This window comes from Oncorhynchus nerka, linkage group LG4 (genome assembly GCF_034236695.1).
Source record: "Oncorhynchus nerka isolate Pitt River linkage group LG4, Oner_Uvic_2.0, whole genome shotgun sequence".
Taxonomy (NCBI): domain Eukaryota; kingdom Metazoa; phylum Chordata; class Actinopteri; order Salmoniformes; family Salmonidae; genus Oncorhynchus; species Oncorhynchus nerka.
In genome coordinates, this window is record NC_088399.1 from 76,658,914 (window position 1) to 76,682,549 (window position 23,636).

The 23,636-nt window shown below is 44.0% G+C and overlaps 1 protein-coding gene across 1 annotated transcript in view; it reads left to right on the plus strand.

The window, feature by feature from the left end:
- Positions 1 to 3,400: 3,400 nt before the first annotated feature.
- The window catches only part of susd5 (sushi domain containing 5), a 32,554-nt gene continuing 12,318 nt past the window's right edge, over positions 3,401 to 23,636 (plus strand). The window contains exons 1-3 of the mRNA XM_065017877.1: positions 3,401 to 3,771; positions 5,559 to 5,736; positions 21,785 to 21,894. Coding sequence (XP_064873949.1) covers positions 3,678 to 3,771; positions 5,559 to 5,736; positions 21,785 to 21,894 — 382 coding nt within the window. The 5' untranslated portion in view covers positions 3,401 to 3,677. The remainder of the gene's footprint in view (positions 3,772 to 5,558; positions 5,737 to 21,784; positions 21,895 to 23,636) is intronic.

Sequence of the window (23,636 nt, forward strand, 5' to 3'; positions counted from 1 at the left end):
CTTCTCCTCCAATCCTGGCCAACCTAGCAGCCTGGTGTAGAATATCTTCTGGTAGTCTGAGTGTATCCTCTCATTTAGAACAAGGACCTTATATTTGATATATTTGCAAATGTGTTGGTTTTTCTTAGAGTATAAATCTAAAATTTGGAGAGAGGTATCGTGTGGCTTGTTCACACACACACACACACACACACACACATATATGCTCACACACGCACACACAAATACACGCATACACAAACTTGCACTGCCCAGGCTAGAGCCACACCCTGAAATCCCACATCCAATCACCAGGCCTGCTCAGGAGACCGTTACCAAGGAGACCTGTAAGGTCAGCAACTCTGCCTCAGTCTCAGACTAATATACATAGCTGTGGTATAGGAACAGTCCTGTATTGGCCCCTGGACACATGCAATATAATTCTCACCCTCCTCTGTCAGATAGCACAGGTGTGAATCATTGTCTCTCTACTCCCTGCTATTTCTCACTCATCTCATTCTCCCTCCCCCTTCTCTCCCTCCCTCTCTCTTTTTGTCAAATAACAGGTGTGAATCATTGTCTCTCTCCTCCATGCTACCTCTCACTCATCCCTCTCTTTTTCATCAAACACTTTTTTCTCCATAAATAGCCCAGGTGTGTGTCAGAGGGTCCCCTTCTGAGTGTGGTAAATCTTCTCTCCCACTCCCTCCCTATCTCCCACTTCATCTAACCTCTGACCTCAGAGAATGTCCCATGGGTGGCAAACAGAAAACGCGTGAAAGGGAGATAGAACGGAAGAGAAAGATGGAGAGTAAGATAGTAAGAGAAAAAGTGGGGAATAGCACAGAAACAGGTATCAGAGAGGACAAGAGAGAAAGGGAAGAGAGAAAGAAACTTGAATTTGACTGGAGAGACAGGAGGGAATACGTTTTAATGTAACATTTTTTACTAACCTCCTCCCTTCTCTCCACATTGTGTGAGAGAGGACGAGAAAGGACGAGAAACTGGGAGAGGGAGAGAGAGATGAATAGGTGTGATTTCTCAGGACAATGAGACATTTCAGAGAGATTTGTATTCCCTACTCCCCCACCCCTCTCTTCTCCCCCCTAGGGAGGGGCAAGATCAGTTTTCTTCAGGTGTGGAAAGAGAACAGGAGAGACCTCAGCCCCCCCTCCCCTCCTTCCCCTCCCTCCCTCCCTCCTTCCCTGCCTCTCCCTCTCCTCACAGCAGGAGAGGTAGAGAGGGAAGCCAGGTCACCCATGACACAAGTCAGTATTCAACATCCATCCATGTCTGAGGATGTCGAGAGATTAAGTGGAAACTGGCCACTAGGAGCAACAGTGAGCACTGTTACCTTCAAGTAGGTTTTGATTTTCCTAGGGAGTTGTGGACGGGGATGGGGGTTGTGGACAGGGATGGGAGTTGTGGACGGGGATGGGGGTTGTGGACAGGGATGGGAGTTGTGGACAGGGATAAGAGTTGTGGGCTGGGATGGGAGTTGTGGAAAGGGATAAGTTGTGGGCGGGAATGGGAGTTTTGGACGGGGATGGGAGTTGTGGGCTGGGATGGGAGTTGTGGACAGGGATGGGAGGAGTTGTGGACAGGGATAAGAGTTGTGGGCGGGAATGGGAGTTTTGGACGGGGATGGGAGTTGTGAACGGGGATGGGAGTTGTGAACGGGGATGGGAGTTGTGGACAGGGATGGGATGGGAGTTGTGGACAGGGATAAGAGTTGTGGGCGGGAATGGGAGTTTTGGACGGGAATGGGAGTTTTGGACGGGGATGGGAGTTGTGGGCTGGGATGGGGGTTGTGGACAGGGATGGGAGTTGTGAAAGGGGATGGTAGTTGTGGGCTGGGATGGGGGTTGTGGACAGGGATGGGAGTTGTGGGCTGGGATGGTGGTTGTGGACAGGGATGGGAGTTGTGGGCTGGGATGGGGGTTGTGGACAGGGATGGGAGTTGTGAAAGGGGATGGTAGTTGTGGACAGGGATGGAGGATGGACATAAGCATCTGCCTCTGAAATTTCTGAGATATTTGTCTACCTTCCTCTCCCCTCTCTCTTCTCCCGCCTAGGGAGCAGTAAGATCAGTTTTATTCAGGTGTGGAGAGAGAACAGGAGAGACCTCAGCCCTCCCTCACCATCTGCCTCTGATTCCAATGGTTGCATGTTCGAATCCAGCAATCGCAAGTTTTTTGATATTTTTGTTTAAAGTCTATCCCAAACCTTAACCCTTACCTTAACCATTCAGAGTTAATGCCTAACCTTAAGCATTTGGAGTTAATGCCTGAACTTACCCTTAACCTTCAAAATGTCTGACATGTGACGGTGAGAGCTGGTAGAGAGAGACCAGAGCTATTAAAGATGCATAATTTTGACACATTTTCAATCTGGTTGAAATAACTTAATTACCAAAGATTTAACTCTGGTTGAAATAATGTAATTACAAACATGTTGAAATCTGGTTGAATTAATGTCATTACAAACAGGTTAAAGTCTGGTTGAAATTATATCATTATCAGCCCACACCCAAACTCTTCACTGGGGAATACAACCCCAACTCATATCAAACCCCTATTCACAGCACTCTGTATGGCTTAGAGGCATTTTGTTTGGCTCAGGGTGTTTGATTCTAGGTACTTCTTAAACTTGACAAGTATCTGTGCTTGTATGGGACTGTGTGTGTGTGTGTGTGTGTGTGTGTGTGTGTGTGTGTGTGTGTGTGTGTGTGTGTGTGTGTGTGTGTGTGTGTGTGTGTGTGTGTGTGTGTGTTTGTTGTCTCCATGCCCACCCAGACCATGACAATGCTCTGGGAGCAGGGTCCTGGTCTCTCAGGGAAATGGCTGTCCATCTTTATCTCGCAGTAAAAGTGGACACACACACAACACACACACAGCTCTGGGCCTAGAGCTGGGACCTCAATTATAACAGGCCAGAGTGCCAGAGGATATCAGTGGTGGAAAATAACATGGCGATGTCAGTGTCATGGTTACTATTTCCCCACAACATAACATAACGGTGTAGGCATACTGCAGCTACTTCTTCAAGTTGTAGATATAAAACGTGTAAATATAAAGACAAGTATGCCTATATGCTAACATATAGAAACAGTTAGGCTATCGGGTGAGCATTAAATAACGGTTTTCCTAAGGATGTGGGGACAAAAACATGCACACTTTTGGGCATGAGTGTTTGAGGATGGAATCATTGAAAAAATATGCCAAATAGCCTTGCGACACGCACACCAGACACCCCCCTCTGAGAAACGTTTTCTCCTCCTCCTCCCTCTCTCTCTCTATTCGTGCGTAAAGACGCACAGCCGGCTTGCTTGACCGTTGCTGTTGCTCAAACCTTGACCGTTGCTGTTGCTCAGTTCGCGCCACTGCCCATCCTTCAGGTTGGGAGCCGTGACGTATTTACTGACAGGGACACGCGAGTTTTCGCGCCGGTGCTCTATTTGCTCGCGAAGGCACTATTTGGGGAGATAAACCGAACCAACCGTCCCGTTCCTTTCCGTTTTACCGTTTTGCGTCAACAAGTTCACCTCCAGACTCTTAGTCTGTGTCTGTCACCGGGAGGGAAATAACGGGACCGCTGCTCTCTCCTGCTTCACAAACTCACCAAATTAGATTTATTTCCATGAAACTCTTGATTTTTTTAAAAAAACCGGTGAAAACCCGAATCGGAGCGCGCAGAGAATGATGGCACGCCGCATTGACCGAAATCTGGTTTCTTTGTCCATGTTTGGATACTTGGTTTGGCTAACGGTGGTTTCTGTCGTTCACGCTGACGGTAAGTTTTTCTACATACGTTGTGACACCATGTCCTATTGTAACGGTGTCGGGTGGTTACCTGTGGCGCCGAGCTGTCAACATCTGGGGTCTTGCGCCCAACTGGACAGCAAAGAGGGAGTGGAACCTCTACCTGGGACTTTGAAGGACAAACTTTTCAACCAACATTCAAAACATATACTACTATTCCAACCTGGTTTTCAAAGTAAAACTGGGGCATACAATTGAACAGCTCCGCTACCAAAAGCTTATACGCCTGTTGCGCATGAACGCTACTTTGATTAACCTTTGTGAACAGGATTCTGACTTGGTGTTGGGCTGGCAGTCAGTTTCTCTCTCTCTCTCTCTCTCTCTCTTTCTCTGCAGTGAAATATGAAGGATTTGTGTGTCTATTTGCACTCGCTCATACAGACACAGCTTTCTTTGGCCTTATGAATTCTAAAAGATGAAATGTAATGATTTAAAGATGTAAAGATTTCTCTATGAAATGAAAAAAGCTCCATACATTTCAGTTGTAAAGTTTACTTGATATGTTTTGTGTGTCATGCCAAAGTAGCCCTATTTATTTAATTATGCCATTTCTTTGAAATCTGAACATGGACAGCCTAACTGTCATAATGAAGCTGTTGATGATGATGATTGATGATGGTCTGTATAGGGATAGTCACTGCAGGGTGTGTATATCGAATCCTCCTTCTATTGTCCATAATGTCACTAGGGGGCACTAATCCTAATATGCTGCTGATATAGTACAGTATGATCCAGGATCAGCCCTGCTGTTTGCCTCCCAATGGAATGGAATCAGATAAGCTGATCCTGAATCTGTACTGTAGTGATCTTGATGTGGGAAGAAAATGAATCTTTACAAAAATGAAGTTGCTTTACAATATTACTTTGTGTGGAAAGTAACATGTTATATGTAAGCAATAAGGCCTGAGGTGGTGTGGTATTTGGCCAATATACCACGGCTTAGGGCTGTTTTATGTATGACGTAACACGGAGTGCCTGGACATATATCACAAACCCCAGAGGTGCCTTATTGCTATTATAAACTAGTTACCAATGTAATTAGAGCAGAAAAATTCATGTTTTGTCATACCCGTGGTATACGGTCTGATATACCGCAGCTGTCAGCCAATCAGCATTCAGGGCGAGAACCACCCAGTTTATAACACTAGTTATATTGCTTTGTGTTACTTTCATGGGAAGAAAAAAAATATGTCGGAAGGAGCAATGCTAGCCTGTGTGCTCTAACGAAGATAGTCTACTTACTAACTCAGGTTTGATCACTAGTTTCTCCTTTCATCTGTGGCGATGCTTTCCTGTGCTAGTCTACAAGTGCTACGCTATCACATGGGCTGCTTAATTAGTTATGTATACTGTAATCTTACAGATTTCCTATCTTTTCATTCAAAATCTTTTTCTCAAGCAGCCAGTTCTGGTTATAGACCACACTTCCACAGACCCATAGAGATGTATAGAAGGCACACTTGCCACTAAACAGGAAAGCCCTCTAAGGGCTGTTCTATCAATGGCAAAGATCAGAGTTGTGGCCTCTATACATTTCTATAGTCTAAATTACGAAACAATTAGGGATGGGATCATGGAAACACGTGCCTGGTAGAGATATGATTCTGAAATATAATGAACACGTTACTTTACAAGTAATCTGATTATGTAACAGTTGCCGTTACCTTCTACACTGATTAACAGTCCATAAATGACCTTTAAAGACAGTGTTACCAAGGTATCTGCTGTGTTCCTGTTGTAAAGGTGTTCTTTCCCCAGGTCGTGTGTTCCTATTGGACCAGAGAAACACGTCTGACTCCGGGGGATTGTCTGAGGCGGAACATGCATGTGCTTCCCATGATGCCCGGCTGGCGTCAGCCGAGGAACTGCGTCACGCCGTAATGGAGTGTTCCTTCTCTCCCTGCACACGAGGATGGCTGGACGGGGGCAGCGTGGGGTAAGACACACACACTGACATGTTTTAGGTGGGTCTGGGTGTGGCCTGTATCCGGACTGTCAGGCCGTGTTAGATATGTATGTGTGCTGCGTGTTGGGCTAAACAGTTGTGTGTGTGAAACAAGACACACTTTTAGAGAAGAAAAAGCGACAGAGGAGAAAGATTCAGGGGAAAGAAGGAGAGAGAAGGAGGGAGGGCAGAGAAAGCCTCCTCTGTTCTTCTCTAGAGGGGGAGGGAATTCTGAGCCAGGGTGTCATGCTGACAGCCACCTCCATTTACACATTTATCTCCACAGCAACATGACACACAGCTCCCAGAGAGAGGGAGAGAGGGAGAGAGGGAGAGAGGGAGAGACATCTACAGAGAGAGAGAAAGACGTCTCTAGACGTCTCTCTCTCTCTCTCTCTCTCTCTCTCTCTCTCTCTCTCTCTCTCTCTCTCTCTCTCTCTCTTGATCAACAAAAGTGAAATAAACAATACAAAATTAACAGTAAACATTACACTCACAAAAGTTCCAAAAGAATAAAGACATTAAAATGTCATATTATGTCTCTATACAGGGTTTTAATTATGTGCAAAAAGTACAAAAGGGAAAATAAATCAACATAAATATAGGTTGTATTTACAATGGTGTTTGTTCTTCACTGGTTGCCCTTTTCTTGTGGCAACAGGTCACAAATATTGCTGCTGGATTGGATTTGATTTCAAATTCTTTGTGGGTCTGTGTAATCTGAGGGAAATATGTGTCTCTAATATGGTCATACATTTGGCAGGAGGTTAGGAAGTGCAGCTCAGTTTCCACCTCGTTTTGTGGGCAATGTGCACATAGCCTGTCTTCTCTTGAGAGCCAGATCTGCCTTCGGCGGCCTTTCTCAATAGCAAGGCTATGCTCACTGAGTCTGTACATAGTCAAAGCTTTCCTTAATTTTGGTTCAGTCACAGTGGTCAGGTATTCTGCCACTGTGTACTCTGTTTAGCATCAAATAGCATTCTAGTTTGCTCAGTTTTTTTGTAAATTCTTTCCAATGTGTCAAGTAATTCTCTTTTTGTTTTCTCATGATTTTGTTGGGTCTAATTCTCTCTCTCTCTTTCTATCTCTCTGCTTTGACCAGTTCACACCCTCTTCCTAAGTTTCACAGCTTATCAATCATCTATCACTCATCTATATCTCTCTACATCTTTATGTGGATTCATCTCCTATTCCTCCTCTCCCTCTCTCTCTCATCCCTCTCTCCCCCTGAGTGAACTGACTGTTATCCACCACTTTCCTCACTAACACACCAATACAGAGCTTTACACCAGACTAAATACTTGGATATAGACTATGGACTAAGGTGTTATCAACAGAGCTAGGCAGGTAGGAAACTATTTGATACATTTTCTTTAATCAGAAAGGGAAACACCCTGTCTTGAGAGACTGATTCAAGTGTGTGTTTGTGTGTGTGTGTGTGTGCCATGTACTTGCATGTGTGAGTACTCATATACTGTCCCTTATATTGTGTGATGTCATATATCCAACCAGTTCTAGTGTACAATACAGGCTATCATGTAATGGAGCCTACCACTCAGATGTATGGACTGTATGTATGGACGAGATGTATGGACTGTATGCATGGACTAGGTGTATGGACTAGATGTATGGACTAGATGTATAGATTAGATGTATGGACTGTACGTATGGACTAAATTTATAGACTGTATGTATGGACTAGATGTATGGACTAGCTGTATAGACTGTATGTATGGACTAGATGTATGAACTGTATGTATGGACTGTATGTATGGACTAGATGAATAGACTAGATGTATAGACTAGATGTATGGACAAGGTGTATGGACTAGATGTATGGACAAGATGTATGAACTGTATGTATGGACTAGATGTATGAACTGTATGTACGGACTAGATGTATGGACTAGATGTATGGACTAGATGTATAGACTGTATGGACTAGATGCATGGACTAGATGTATGGACTAGATGTATGGACCGTACGTATGGACTAGATGTATGGACTAAATTTATGGACTGTATGGACTAGATTATGGACTGTATGAATAGAATAGGTGTATGGACTGTACGTATAGACTAGATGTATGTATGGTCTAGATGTATTATGGACTCTACGTATGGACTAGATGTATAGACTGTATGTATGGACTGTATGTATGGACTAGATGTATGGACTCTATGTATGGACTAGGTGTATGGACTAAATGTATGGACTCTACGTATGGACTAGATGTATGGACTAGATGTATGGACTAGATTATGGATTGTATGAATGGACTAGATGTATGGACCGTACATATGGACTAGATGTATAGATTGTATGTATGGACTAGATGTATGGACTAGATTTATGGACTGTATGTATGGACTAGATGAATAGACTATATGTATCGACTAGATTATGGATTGTATGTATGGACTAGATTTATGGACTAGATGTATGGCCTATATGTATGGACTAGATGAATAGACTATATGTATCGACTAGATGTATGGACAAGGTGTATGGAATAGATGTATGGACTCGATGTATACACTGTATGTACTAGATGTATGGACCAGAAGTATGGACTAGATGTATGGACTAGATGTATGGACCGTACGTATAGACCGTATATATGGACTAGATGTATGGACTAGATTTAGGGACTATATGGTCTAGATTGTATGTATGGACTAGATGTATGGACTGTATGTATGGACTGTATGAATGGACTAGGTGTGTGGACTGTACATATGGACTAGATGTATGGACTGTATGTATGGACTAGATGTGTGAACTCTACGTATGGACTAGATGTATAGACTGAATGTATGGACTAGGTGTATGGACTAGATGTATGGACTGTATGTATGGACTACATGTATGGACTAGATGTATGGACTGTATGTATGGACTAGATGTATGGACTAGATGTATGGACTGTATGTATGGACTAGATGTATGGACTGTATGTATGGACTAGATGTATGGACTGTATGTATGAACTAGGTGTATGGACCAGATGTATGGACTAGGTGTATGGACTAGATGTATGGACAAGATATATGGACTAGGTGTATGGACTGTATGTATGGACTGTATTTGTGGACTGTATCTATGGACTATATGTATGGACTAGATGTATGGACTAGATGTATGGACTGCATGTATGGACTAGATGTATGGACTAGATTATGGATTGTATGGACTGTATCTATGGACTGTATGTATGGACTGTATCTATGGACTGTATGTATGGACTAGATGTATGGGCTAGATTATGGATTGTATGTATGGACTAGATGTATGGACTAGATGTATGGACTAGATATATGGACTGTATGTATGGACTAGATTATGGATTGTATGGACTGTATCTATGGACTGTATGTATGGACTAGATATATGGACTGTATGTATGGACTAGATTATGGATTGTATGGACTCTATCTATGGACTGTATGTATGGACTAGATGTATGGACTGTATCTATGGACTGTATGTATGGACTAGATGTATGGACTAGATGTATGGACTGTATGTATGGACTGTATGTACGGACTAGATGTATGCACTAGATGTATGGACTGTATGTATGGACTAGATGTATGGACTGTATGTATGGACTAGATTATGGATTGTATGGACTGTATCTATGGACTGTATCTATGGTCTGTATGTATGGACTAGATGTATGGACTGTATGTATGGACTAGATGTATGGATTAGATGTATGGACTGTATGTATGGACTAGATGTATGGACTAGATGTATGGACTGTATGTATGGACTGTATGTACGGACTAGATGTATGCACTAGATGTATGGACTGTATGTATGGACTAGATGTATAGACTGTATGTATGGACTAGGTGTATGGACTAGATGTATGGACTAGGTGTATGGACTAGATGTATGGACCGTATATATGGACCAGATGTATGGACTGTATGTATGGACTGTATGTATGGACTAGATGTATGGACTGTATGTCTGGACTAGATTATGGATTGTATGGACTGTATCTATGGTCTGTATGAATGGACTAGATGTATGGACTGTATGTATGGACTAGATGTATGGATTAGATGTATGGACTGTATGTATGGACTAGATGTACGAACTGTATGTATGGATTCTATGTATGGGCTGTATGTATGGACTAGATGTATGGACTAGATATATGGACTAGATGTATGGACTGTATGTCTGAACTAGATGTATCCACTGTATGTCTGGACTAGATGTATGGACTAGATGTAAGGACTAGATGTATCCACTGTATGTCTGGACTAGATGTATGGACTAGATGTATGGACTGTATGTCTGGACTAGATGTATCCACTGTATGTCTGGACTAGATGTATCCACTGTATGTCTGGACTAGATGTATGGGCTGTATGTCTGGACTAGATGTATGGACTGTATGTCTGGACTAGATGTATAGACTGTATGTATGGACTAGGTGTATGGACTAGATGTATGGACTAGGTGTATGGACTAGATGTATGGACCGTATATATGGACCAGATGTATGGACTGTATGTATGGACTGTATGTATGGACTAGATTATGGATTGTATGGACTGTATCTATGGACTGTATCTATGGTCTGTATGTATGGACTAGATGTATGGACTGTATGTATGGACTAGATGTATGGATTAGATGTATGGACTGTATGTATGGACTAGATGTACGAACTGTATGTATGGATTCTATGTATGGGCTGTATGTATGGACTAGATGTATGGACTAGATGTATGGACTGTATGTCTGGACTAGATGTATCCACTGTATGTCTGGACTAGATGTATGGACTAGATGTATCCACTGTATGTCTGGACTAGATGTATCCACTGTATGTCTGGACCAGATGTATCCACTGTATGTCTGGACTAGATGTATCCACTGTATGTCTGGATTAGATGTATCCACTGTATGCCTGGACTAGATGTATCCACTGTATGTCTGGACTAGATGTATGGACTTGATGTACGGACTAGATGTATGCACTGTATGTCTGGACTAGATGTATCCACTGTATGTCTGGACTAGATGTATCCACTGTATGTCTGGACTAGATGTATCCACTGTATGTCTGGACTAGATGTATGCACTGTATGTCTGGACTAGATGTATGGGCTGTATGTCTGGACTAGATGTATGGACTGTATTTCTGGACTAGATGTATGCACTGTATGTCTGGACTAGATGTATGCACTGTATGTCTGGACTAGATGTATGCACTGTATGTCTGGACTAGATGTATGGACTGTATGTCTGGACTAGATGTATGCACTGTATGTCTGGACTAGATGTATCCACTGTATGTCTGGACTAGATGTATCCACTGTATGTCTGGATTAGATGTATCCACTGTATGTCTGGACTAGATGTATCCACTGTATGTCTGGACTAGATGTATGGACTTGATGTACGGACTAGATGTATGCACTGTATGTCTGGACTAGATGTATCCACTGTATGTCTGGACTAGATGTATCCACTGTATGTCTGGACTAGATGTATCCACTGTATGTCTGGACTAGATGTATGCACTGTATGTCTGGACTAGATGTATGGGCTGTATGTCTGGACTAGATGTATGGACTGTATTTCTGGACTAGATGTATGCACTGTATGTCTGGACTAGATGTATGCACTGTATGTCTGGACTAGATGTATGCACTGTATGTCTGGACTAGATGTATGCACTGTATGTCTGGACTAGCTGTATCCACTGTATGTCTGGACTAGATGTATGCACTGTATGTCTGGACTAGATGTATCCACTGTATGTCTGGACTAGATGTATCCACTGTATGTCTGGACTAGATGTATGCACTGTATGTCTGGACTAGATGTATGGACTGTATGTCTGGACTAGATGTATGCACTGTATGTCTGGACTAGATGTATCCACTGTATGTCTGGACTAGATGTATCCACTGTATGTATGGACTAGATGTATGTTTAACGCAATGCACACATCTCATTGTGCTCCTCTTCTGATAAGGTTTACTGATAAGAGAACACTGCAAACTGGTCAAATAAAAACCTTTTGAGGCCTCCTGGGTGGCGCAGTGGTTAAGGGCCATACATACAGTCCATCAATAGAGTGCATACATCTAGTCCATACATACAGTCCATACATCTAGTCCATACATACAGTCCATACATCTAGTCCATATATACAGTCCATGCATCTAGTCCAGACATCTAGTCCATACATACAGTCCATACATCTAGTCCATACATCTAGTCCATACATACAGTCCATACATACAGTCCATGCATCTAGTCCATACATACAGTCCATACATCTAGCTGCAGTGCAGCGCCAGCTGTGCCACCAGAGACTCTGGGTTCGCGCCCAGGCTCTGTCATAACCGGCCGCGACCGGGAGGTCCGTGGGGCAACACACAATTGGCATAGCGTCGTCCGGGTTAAGGAGGGATTGGCTGGTAGGGATATCCTTGTCTCATCGCGCACCAGCGACTCCTGTGGCGGGCCGGGCGCAGTGCACGCTAACCAAGGTTGCCAGGTACACGGTGTTTCCTCTGACACATTGGTGCGGCTGGCTTCCGGGTTGGATGCGCGCTGTGTTAAGAAGCAGTGCGGCTTGGTTGGGTTCTGTATCGGAGGACGCATGACTTTCAACCTTCGTCTCTCCCGAGCCCGTACGGGAGTTGTTGCGATGAGACAAGATAGTAGCTACTAACAATTGGATACCACGAAATTGGGGAGAAAAAAACGGGGTAAAATTCAAAGAAATTAAATTAAATAAAAAATTAAATAAAAACCTTTTTATTGTAAACTGTTTAAATCACTTAAACGACATGTATAGTACGTTAGCTTTTAGAACTTAAACCCCCTGTTTACCTCAGTTTACTCAGTTCAGAAGGTTTTTCACAACAGAGTGACACACGTTGTGTGTTTCGTGAGTCATCATCAACAGGAAGGTGTGAGAATCAGGAGGTAGACCTCACCTTCCTTTACCTCATTCCTTACACACACACACACACACACACACACACACACACACACACACACACACACACACACACACACACACACACACACACACACACACACACACACACACACACACACACACACACACACACACACACGTTATTCGATAAGCCCCTAGTCAACTCTTAATTTTAGAGTGATGTCTGTTCTACGAATTGTGTTCCTGTGGCATTAAGACCCTCTGCTATAGTTACATAATCTACTGACTACTCCTACGGGTAACCACACACACACACACACACACACACACACACACACACACACACACACACACACACACACACACACACACACACACACACACACACACACACACACACACACTTACCTTTGCACCTCCTTCCCACCTGTCACTCACACATCTGGCTGCCACGGTGACCAAACAAAACACAGAGACAAATTTAGACTGCACACACACACATTAACAGTGAAAGCACACACACAATCCTGCGGCTCTTTCCAGTAATGTTATGTAATTTAAGGTGAAGGTGGCTGGTGAAGGACTGTAGACACAGCAACAGGGGACACAGACTCCCACAGATTCACAAAACACGCACACACACAGCCTTGCGTCTTGTCTTTTCGCAGACCCTGTTGGGTTTAGTCTGAAAACAGTCTCTCAGTGTTTTCTGTCTGTCTGACTGGGTGTTTCTCTTTTGGGTCATTTGTCCTTATAAGCTGATAGAGAGACCAAAGTAAGATGGTAGTAGAGTATGAGTCAGACACACACACACACACACACACACACACACACACACACACACACACACACACACACACACACGTTATTCGATATACTAATGTATATGTCTACAGATGTCAGATCGTTATTTAATCATTATTTTTTTGCGGAAATGTTTCCTGCACTTCGGGAAATTAAAATGAGATTGAAAACCTGCAGTTCTCATTCTCTCCATGAAGGGGCAGTCAAGTCACCCAGACTAGTGCCAGCTCTCGCTGCTAAAAGCACCAGACAGAATATGAATAAATGTCCTACTGCTACTGTTGGTCTGTAGGTCATATTACTGCAACATTCAAATGTACAAACATGTATCTGAAATGCAGCCGTACACATCAACAACCAGTGTTTTATATCGCTTGATAACACAAATTACATATTGGTCTCCACTACCACATACAAGTGTCAAATATATCCGAAATGCAGCCGTACAGTAGGCTACACCAAAATTAAAGCCTACTGTAGCCTGTGTGGTTAAAAATGAATCACACACAGGCCTATAATATCAGATGTAAAGACAAGATGACATTGAGAATAGTTAGGTAGCACAATGGCGCATGAAAGAGACCGACTTAGATTTTGAAACCAAAATATGCAACCCATGATTTTAGAGATCTACAGTATATATTATCAAAAAAGAGGACATCTTAAGGGTTCTAGCCCCTGCCTTCAGTGAGCACATTGACCACATATAGGCTTACCGTGCCGGCGTGACTTTGATTATTGGCCAAGCGCTTCTGGCACCAATAACAAAATTCCCTCAATTAACTTGAATTTAGTTACACATTTCAAATATGGACATTCCAGGGATAGTTTACCCCCGATCTTGATAAGAAATGACGATACCAGACACTTTTATTTTAAAGACAGTTGTATTTAATGGATGAGATAAATAGGAAACAAATAAAAAACAACAGTAGGCTACACCAACATTAGTTTCCATTCATACAAAGTGCCACAGTAGAGTTGCCATGGTAAACTTATTTATTTTATGCTTGTTAAAAAGATAAATCGCCCTCAGTCTGTTCAAAAAGGACTAAGTTGTTCCGATGACAATACCAACCAGAGGGCGAACGAAACTTGAAGGATTTTGGTTGCAAGCAGGACTAAGGGTAACACCGGAGCGATAATGAGGTAATGAGTTGACCAACAATGGTTGCAATTGAGATGAGCTGTGTGGGTGAATTTAGCGCGTATTGATGCGATACTCTAGTGCCATCGATGGTTGCAATAGGCTCCTTGTTATTTTATTATATTCCAATGAATTCTGTAGGCTACCCGTTAGCCTATCCATTGTCAGATAATGGAAAGTGTTTAAAGCGACTGTTTGTGTTTCCCTGGCTGAGTTCGGCCATCAGTTGATTGACAGATGTAGGCCTACTGTAGAATGATACATTTTCCTCCCGTGTGGATGCTCGCCCACGTTTTATAGTTAGGGTCTGTCAGTATAGTTGTGACCTTTAGTGTGGTTGGCCCTTACATAGGTGACATTTCCATTGCTAAGCAGTTGTGTGCCAGCTGCACTACTTTCAGTTTGATGCCTTGATGCATGTATTGTGTGGCTTTAATATTTCATTTCATAAAGCTGTCAAGATGTTTATGCATTTGAGCCTATCCAAAGACATGTCATTGAGCTGACATTCGAACTGTAGCCTGCACGCTGCCCCCTGGCGGTGATTCTAAATATTTCTTCAGATATTCAAATCCTCCTGCTCCAGGATTATTTTACTCCTGCAACTGAATTTGTCAAATAAAGATCCGACATCTGTAGATGTAGTGTCCCATACCTCTATCAGGGCTGCTGATATAGCAGGATATACTGTGCATTCGGAAAGTATTCAGGCCCCTTGACTTTTTCCACGCTTTGTTATGTTACAGCCACATTTACATAAGTATTCAGACCTTTTACTCAGTACTTTCATGAAGCACCTTTGGTAGTGATTACAGCCTCTAGTCTTCTTGGGTATGACACTACAAGCTTGGCACACCTGTATTTGGGGAGTTTCTCCCATTCTTCTCTGCAAATCCTCTCATGCTCTGTCAGGTTGGATAGGGAGTATTGCTGCACAGCTATTTTCAGGTCTCTCCAGAGATGTTCAATTGGGTTCTGGCTGGGCCACAGGATATTCAGAGACTTGTCCTGAAGCCACTCCTGCGTTGTCTTGGCTGTGTGCTTAAGGTTGTTGTCCTGTTGGAAGGTGAACCTTCGCCCCAGTCTGAGGTCCTGAGCGCTCTGGAGCAGGTTTTCATCAAGGATCTCTCTGTACTTTGCTCCATTCATCTTTCCCTCGATCCTGACTAGTCTCCCAGTCCATTGCAACTGAAAAACATCCCCACATGATGCTGCCACCACCATGCTTCACCGTAGGGATGGTGCCAGGATTCCTCCAGACATGACACTTGGCATTCAGGCAAAGAGTTCAATCTTGGTTTCATCAGACCAGATAATTTAGTTTCTCATGGTCTAAGAGTCCTTTAGGTGCCTTTCGGCAAACTCCAAGTGGGCTGTCGTGCCTTTTACTGAAGAGTGGCTTCCGTCTGGCCACTTTACCATAAAGGCCTGATTGGTGGAGTGCTGCAGAGGTGGTTGTCCTTCTGGAAGGTTCTCTCATCTCCACAGAGGAACTCTGGAACTCTGTCACCTCCCTGACCAAGGCCCTTCTCCCACGATTGCTCAGTTTGGCCGGGCAGCCAGCTCTAGGAAGAGTGTTGGTGGTTCCAAACGTCTTCCATTTAAGAATTATGGAGGCCACTGTGTTTTTGGTACCCTTCTCCAGATCTTTTCCTTGACACAATCCTGTCTCGGAGCTCTACGGACAATTCCTTTGACCTCTTGGCTTGGTTTTTGCTCTGACATGCACTGTCAACTGTGGAACCTTATATAGACAGGTGTGTGCCTTTCCAAATCATCAACCACAAGTTGTAGAAACATCTGAAGGATGATCAATGGAAACAGGATGCACCTGAGCTCAATTTCGAGTCTCATAGCAAAGGGTCTGAACACTTATGTAAATAAGGTATTTTGAATTCTTAGTACATTTGCTAAAATGTCTAAAAACCTGTTTTCACTCTAGATGTAGTGTCCCATACCTCTTTCACAGCTGCTGATACAGCAGGATATATAGGAGGTTTGGCTGATAATGTACAGTGCCAGTCAAATGTTTGGACACACCTACTCTTTCGGGTGGTTCCCGAGCGGCGCAGCGGTCTAAGGCACTGCATATCAGAGTCACTACAGACCCTGGTTCGATTCCATGCTGTATCACAACCGGCTGTGATTGGGAGTCGCGTAGGGCGGCACATTAATTGGCCAAGCGTTGTCCGGCTTAGGGTTTGGCCGGGGTAAGCCGTCATTGTAAATAAGAATTTGTTCTTAACTGACTTGCCTAGTAAATAAAGGTTAAATAAAATGAAATAACATACATAGAAACATGTAGTAACCGAAAAAGTGTTAAACAAATCCAAATATATTTGTATTTGGGAGTCTTCAAAGTACCCACCCTGTGCCTAGATGACAGCTAGGCACACTCTTGGCATTTTCTCAACCAGCTCATGAGGTAGTCACCTGGAATGCATTTCAATTAACAGTTCAAAGTTAATGTGTGGAATTTCTTTCCTTCTTAATACGTTTGAGACAATCAGTTGTGTTGTGACAATGCAGGGGTGGTATACAGAAGATAGCCCTATTTGGCAAAGTACCAAGTCCATATTATGGCAAGAACAGCTCAAATAAGCAAAGAGAAATGACAGTCCATCATTACTTTAAGACACAAAGGTCAGTCTATCCAGAAAATGCTAAGGACTTTGAAAGTTTCTTCAATTGCAGTTGAAAAAACCATCAAGCACTATGGTAAACTGTCTCTCATGAGGACCGCCACAGGAAAGGAAGACCCAGAGTTACCTCTGCTGCAGAGGATACGTTTATTAGAGTTAACTGCACCTCCGATCGCAGCCCAAATAAATGTAAAAGTAACAGACACATCTCAACATCAACTGTTCAGAGGAGACTATGAATCAGGCCTTCATGGTCAAATTGCTGCAAAGAAATCACTAAAGGACACCAATAATAATAAGAAACACAAGCAATGGAAATTAGACCGGTGGAAATCTGGCCTTTGGTCTAATGAGTCCCATGTTTTTGGTTCCAACCGCGGTGTCCTTGTGAGACGCAGAGTAGGTGAACGGATGATCTCTGCAGGTGTGTATCAGGTATGAAGGTGAGAACCAGATGCAGACAACGTCAAATTAACAATGGTTTAATAATCCAACAGGGGCAGGATAGACAGGTCAAGGCAGGCAGGGGTCAGTAAATCAGAGGTGGGGCAAAGGTACAGGTCGGCAGGCAGGCTCAGGGTAGGCAGAGTGGTCAGGCAGGCTCAGGGTAGGCAGAGTGGTCAGGCAGGCTCAGGCTCAGGGTAGGCAGAGTGGTCAGGCAGGCAGGCTCAGGGTAGGCAGAGTGGTCAGGCAGGCTCAGGGTAGGCAGAGTGGTCAGGCAGGCTCAGGGTAGGCAGAGTGGTCAGGCAGGCTCAGGCTCAGGGTAGGCAGAGTGGTCAGGCAGGGTCAGGGGCAGGCAGAGTGGTCAGGCAGGCTCAGGGTCAGGGGCAGACAGGCTCAGGGTCAGGCAGAGTGGTCAGGCAGGCTCAGGGTCAGGGGCAGGCAGAGTGGTCAGGCAGGCTCAGGGTCAGGGGTAGGCAGAGTGGTCAGGCAGGCTCAGGGTCAGGGGCAGGCAGAGTGGTCAGGCAGGCTCAGGGTCAGGGGCAGGCAGGCTCAGGGTCAGGCAGAGTGGTCAGGCAGGCTCAGGGTCAGGGGCAGGCAGAGTGGTCAGGCAGGCTCAGGGTCAGGTGCAGGCAGAGTGGTCAGGCAAGCTCAGGCTCAGGGTCAGGCAGAGTGGTCAGGCAGGCGGGCTCAGAGTCAGGGGCAGGCAGAGTGGTCAGGCAGGGTCAGGGGCAGGCAGAGTGGTCAGGCAGGGTCAGGGGCAGGCAGGCTCAGGGTCAGGCAGAGTGGTCAGGCAGGCTCAGGGTCAGGGGCAGGCAGGCTCAGGGTCAGGCAGAGTGGTCAGGCAGGCTCAGGGTCAGGGGCAGGCAGAGTGGTCAGGCAGGCTCAGGGTCAGGTGCAGGCAGAGTGGTCAGGCAAGCTCAGGCTCAGGGTCAGGGGCAGGCAGGCTCAGGGTCAGGCAGAGTGGTCAGGCAGGTGGGCTCAGAGTCAGGGGCAGGCAGAGTGGTCAGGCAGGGTCAGGGGCAGGCAGAGTGGTCAGGCAGGGTCAGGGGCAGGCAGTGGTCAGGCAGGGTCAGGAGCAGGCAGAGTGGTCAGGCAGGCTCAGGCTCAGGGTCAGGCAGAGTGATCAGGCAGGCAGGTTAAGGGCCTGGAGGAGAGTAGGAGAGTGAGTAGGTTAAGGACCAAGAAGGAGAATGATGAAGTGCTGCATCAGATGACCTGGCCTCCATAATCACCCGACCTCAACCCAATTGAGATGGTTTGGGATGAGTTGGACCGCAGAGTTAAGGAAAACCAACCAACAAGTGGTCAAAATATGTGGGAGCTCCTTCAATACTGTTGGAAAAGCATTCCTCATGAAGCTGGTTGAGAGAATGCCAAGAGTGGGCAAAGCTGTCATCAAGGCAAAGGGTGGCTATTTTGAAGAATCTCAAATATAAAATATATTTTTTGTTTACTACATGATCCCATAAGTGTTATTTCATAGTTATGTTTTCACTATTATTCTACAATGTAGAAAATAGTAAAAAATAAAGATGAGTAGGTGTGTCCAAACCTTTGACTGGTACTGTATGTTTCTGGATTATGCTGTAATCACGCTGCAATAATATTTGACTAAACTGGAGACTAAGAGAGGGCAGCGTGCTGTGTGCGATATCTTTTTATTTCATTTTTCCTTTATTTAACTAGGCAAGTCAGTGAAGAACAAATTCGTATTTACAATGACGACCAAGGAACAGTGGGTTAACTGCCTTGTTCGCGGGCAAAATGACAGATTTTTACCTTGTCAGCTCGGGGATTCAATCAAGCGACCTTTGTGTTCCTAGTCCAACGCTCTAACCACTAGGTGACCTGCCGCATGTGATATCTGAACTGTAGTATGTAACTTAGAGAGAGACAGAGCAGCTCCATTCAGTGTGACGTTATTCTGCAGAAACGCTGAGGACTTACACTGGAATATATCAACGACGTGATACTCATGTACACATGTGCTCATACATTAAACTGTGTGTATGTGTGTGTGTGTGTGTTGTGTGTGGTAATGTTTGTGTTATTCTCCAGGACTACAGTGTGTGGTAACATTTGTGTTATTCTCCAGGACTACAGTGTGTGGTAACATTTGTGTTATTCTCCAGGACTACAGTGTGTAGTAATGTTTGTGTTATTCTCCAGGACTACAGTGTGTAGTAATGTTTGTGTTATTCTCCAGGACTACAGTGTGTGGTAACATTTGTGTTATTCTCCAGGACTACAGTGTGTAGTAATGTTTGTGTTATTCTCCAGGACTACAGTGTGTGGTAATGTTTGTGTTATTCTCCAGGACTACAGTGTGTGGTAATGTTTGTGTTATTCTCCAGGACTACAGTGTGTGGTAATGTTTGTGTTATTCTCCAGGACTACAGTGTGTGGTAACATTTGTGTTATTCTCCAGGACTACAGTGTGTAGTAATGTTTGTGTTATTCTCCAGGACTACAGTGTGTAGTAATGTTTGTGTTATTCTCCAGGACTACAGTGTGTGGTAACGTTTGTGTTATTCTCCAGGACTACAGTGTGTAGTAATGTTTGTGTTATTCTCCAGGACTACAGTGTGTGGTAACGTTTGTGTTATTCTCCAGGACTACAGTGTGTGTAGTAATGTTTGTGTTATTCTCCAGGACTACAGTGTGTAGTAATGTTTGTGTTATTCTCCAGGACTACAGTGTGTGGTAATGTTTGTGTTATTCTCCAGGACTACAGTGTGTAGTAATGTTTGTGTTATTCTCCAGGACTACAGTGTGTAGTAATGTTTGTGTTATTCTCCAGGACTACAGTGTGTAGTAATGTTTGTGTTATTCTCCAGGACTACAGTGTGTGGTAACATTTGTGTTATTCTCCAGGACTACAGTGTGTGGTAACATTTGTGTTATTCTCCAGGACTACAGTGTGTAGTAATGTTTGTGTTATTCTCCAGGACTACAGTGTGTAGTAATGTTTGTGTTATTCTCCAGGACTACAGTGTGTAGTAATGTTTGTGTTATTCTCCAGGACTACAGTGTGTAGTAACGTTTGTGTTATTCTCCAGGACTACAGTGTGTGGTAACGTTTGTGTTATTCTCCAGGACTACAGTGTGTGGTAATGTTTGTGTTATTCTCCAGGACTACAGTGTGTAGTAATGTTTGTGTTATTCTCCAGGACTACAGTGTGTGGTAACGTTTGTGTTATTCTCCAGGACTACAGTGTGTAGTAATGTTTGTGTTATTCTCCAGGACTACAGTGTGTAGTAATGTTTGTGTTATTCTCCAGGACTACAGTGTGTAGTAATGTTTGTGTTATTCTCCAGGACTACAGTGTGTAGTAATGTTTGTGTTATTCTCCAGGACTACAGTGTGTGGTAACATTTGTGTTATTCTCCAGGACTACAGTGTGTGGTAACATTTGTGTTATTCTCCAGGACTACAGTGTGTAGTAATGTTTGTGTTATTCTCCAGGACTACAGTGTGTAGTAATGTTTGTGTTATTCTCCAGGACTACAGTGTGTAGTAATGTTTGTGTTATTCTCCAGGACTACAGTGTGTAGTAACGTTTGTGTTATTCTCCAGGACTACAGTGTGTGGTAACGTTTGTGTTATTCTCCAGGACTACAGTGTGTGGTAATGTTTGTGTTATTCTCCAGGACTACAGTGTGTGGTAACATTTGTGTTATTCTCCAGGACTACAGTGTGTGGTAATGTTTGTGTTATTCTCCAGGACTACAGTGTGTGGTAACGTTTGTGTTATTCTCCAGGACTACAGTGTATGGTAACGTTTGTGTTATTCTCCAGGACTACAGTGTGTGGTAACATTTGTGTTATTCTCCAGGACTACAGTGTGTAGTAATGTTTGTGTTATTCTCCAGGACTACAGTGTGTAGTAACGTGTGTGTTATTCTCCAGGACTACAGTGTGTGGTAACGTTTGTGTTATTCTCCAGGACTACAGTGTGTGGTAACATTTGTGTTATTCTCCAGGACTACAGTGTGTAGTAATGTTTGTGTTATTCTCCAGGACTACAGTGTGTGGTAACATTTGTGTTATTCTCCAGGACTACAGTGTGTAGTAACTTGGGCAGTGCTCTGAAGGCAGTGGATGTGAAGATAGAGAACACTACAGAGGACAACACACACCTGGATGTCTTCTGTGTCAAAGACAAGGGTCAGTACACACAGACACACACAGACATGCACACACACACGCACACATGCACACATACACACACACACAAGCGACGCGCATGCACACATACACACACACACAAGCGACGTGCATGCACACATACACACACACAAGCGACGTGCATGCACACATACACACACACACAAGCGACGTGCATGCACACACACACACACACAAGCGGCGCGCATGCACACATATACACACACACAAGCGACGTGCATGCACACATACACACACACACAAGCGACGTGCATGCACACATACACACACACACAAGCGACGTGCATGCCCCACCCTGAGTATCAGTCTTTTTCAGCCATTCATTTCCTGTGTTTGAGGGGAGCAAAATCTACTTGTCTCTTATATCTTGCTGGATTGATTGCTTTCATTTTACTCTGGCAATTCTTTCCCACTCTTCCATGTGCCATTAGTTTTCCCCCGTTAACGTTATGATCGCAGAAACGTTTGTAATGACCTGTCAAACACACTGGTAATGGCTAAAATGGGCTCAGTGGAATACATTGTCATTCCGTTGCATCTATATAAGAACGGAAAAGCTTGGTCGGGGATTTAACGCACCGTCTCTACACTCACATCACAAGAAAGAGAAGAAAGATCACTTTATTTTGGTGTGTTTTGATTTTTTGTGCAATTAAAAAAAGTTGTGATTTAATACAGTTGAAATGTTTACAAATTATATCCACTGAAATGAAAGCAACTTCTGAAAAGAAACACCCGGATTATAGTAAAATTATGTCTGATCTCACAAACAGTGTAATCTAGAGCTAAGCCTGTTGATTTTAAATTGTGTGGGTCAACATTGCTTGAGTTATGCAAGAGAATGCCTGAACTCATTACTCATTATTTGCCCATGCCAGTACAATATTTTGTGCTATAATTCAGTCAATATAGTGATGGATTTAAAAAATGCAATCTTCGACCATCTGTTGCATTTTAAACCATTTAACAATTTAGACGACTGTTGTGACACACATTTCACAGTTCTCTGCTTTAAGATCTACTGAGGTCTGAAAGAGGTAGTGTTCCCCCCCCTCTCTCTCTCTCTCTCTGTGTGTTCCCACACCCGTGTTCTCTCTCTCTCTCTGTGTTCCCACACCAGTGTTCTCTCTCTCTCTCTCTCTCTCTCTGTGTTCCCACACCAGTGTTCTCTCTCTCTCTCTCTCTCTCTCTCTGTGTTCCCACACCAGTGTTCTCTCTCTCTCTCTCTGTGTTCCCACACCGGTGTTCTCTCTCTCTCTCTCTCTCTCTCTCTCTCTCTCTCTCTCTGTGTTCCCACACCAGTGTTCTCTCTCTCTCTCTGTGTTCCCACACCAGTGTTCTCTCTCTCTCTCTCTCTCTGTGTTCCCACACCAGTGTTCTCTCTCTCTGTGTTCCCACACCAGTGTTCTCTCTCTCTCTCTCTCTCTCTGTGTGTTCCCACACCAGTGTTCTCTCTCTCTCTCTCTGTGTGTGTTCCCACACCAGTGTTTCTCTCTCTCTGTGTTCCCACAGTGTTCAGTGTTCTCTCTCTCTCTCTCTCTCTCTCTCTGTGTTCCCACACCAGTGTTTCTCTCTCTCTGTGTTCCCACACCAGTGTTCTCTCTCTCTCTCTCTCTCTCTCTCTCTCTCTCTCTGTGTTCCCACACCAGTGTTCTCTCTCTCTCTCTCTCTCTCTCTCTGTGTTCCCACACCAGTGTTCTCTCTCTCTCTCTCTCTCTCTC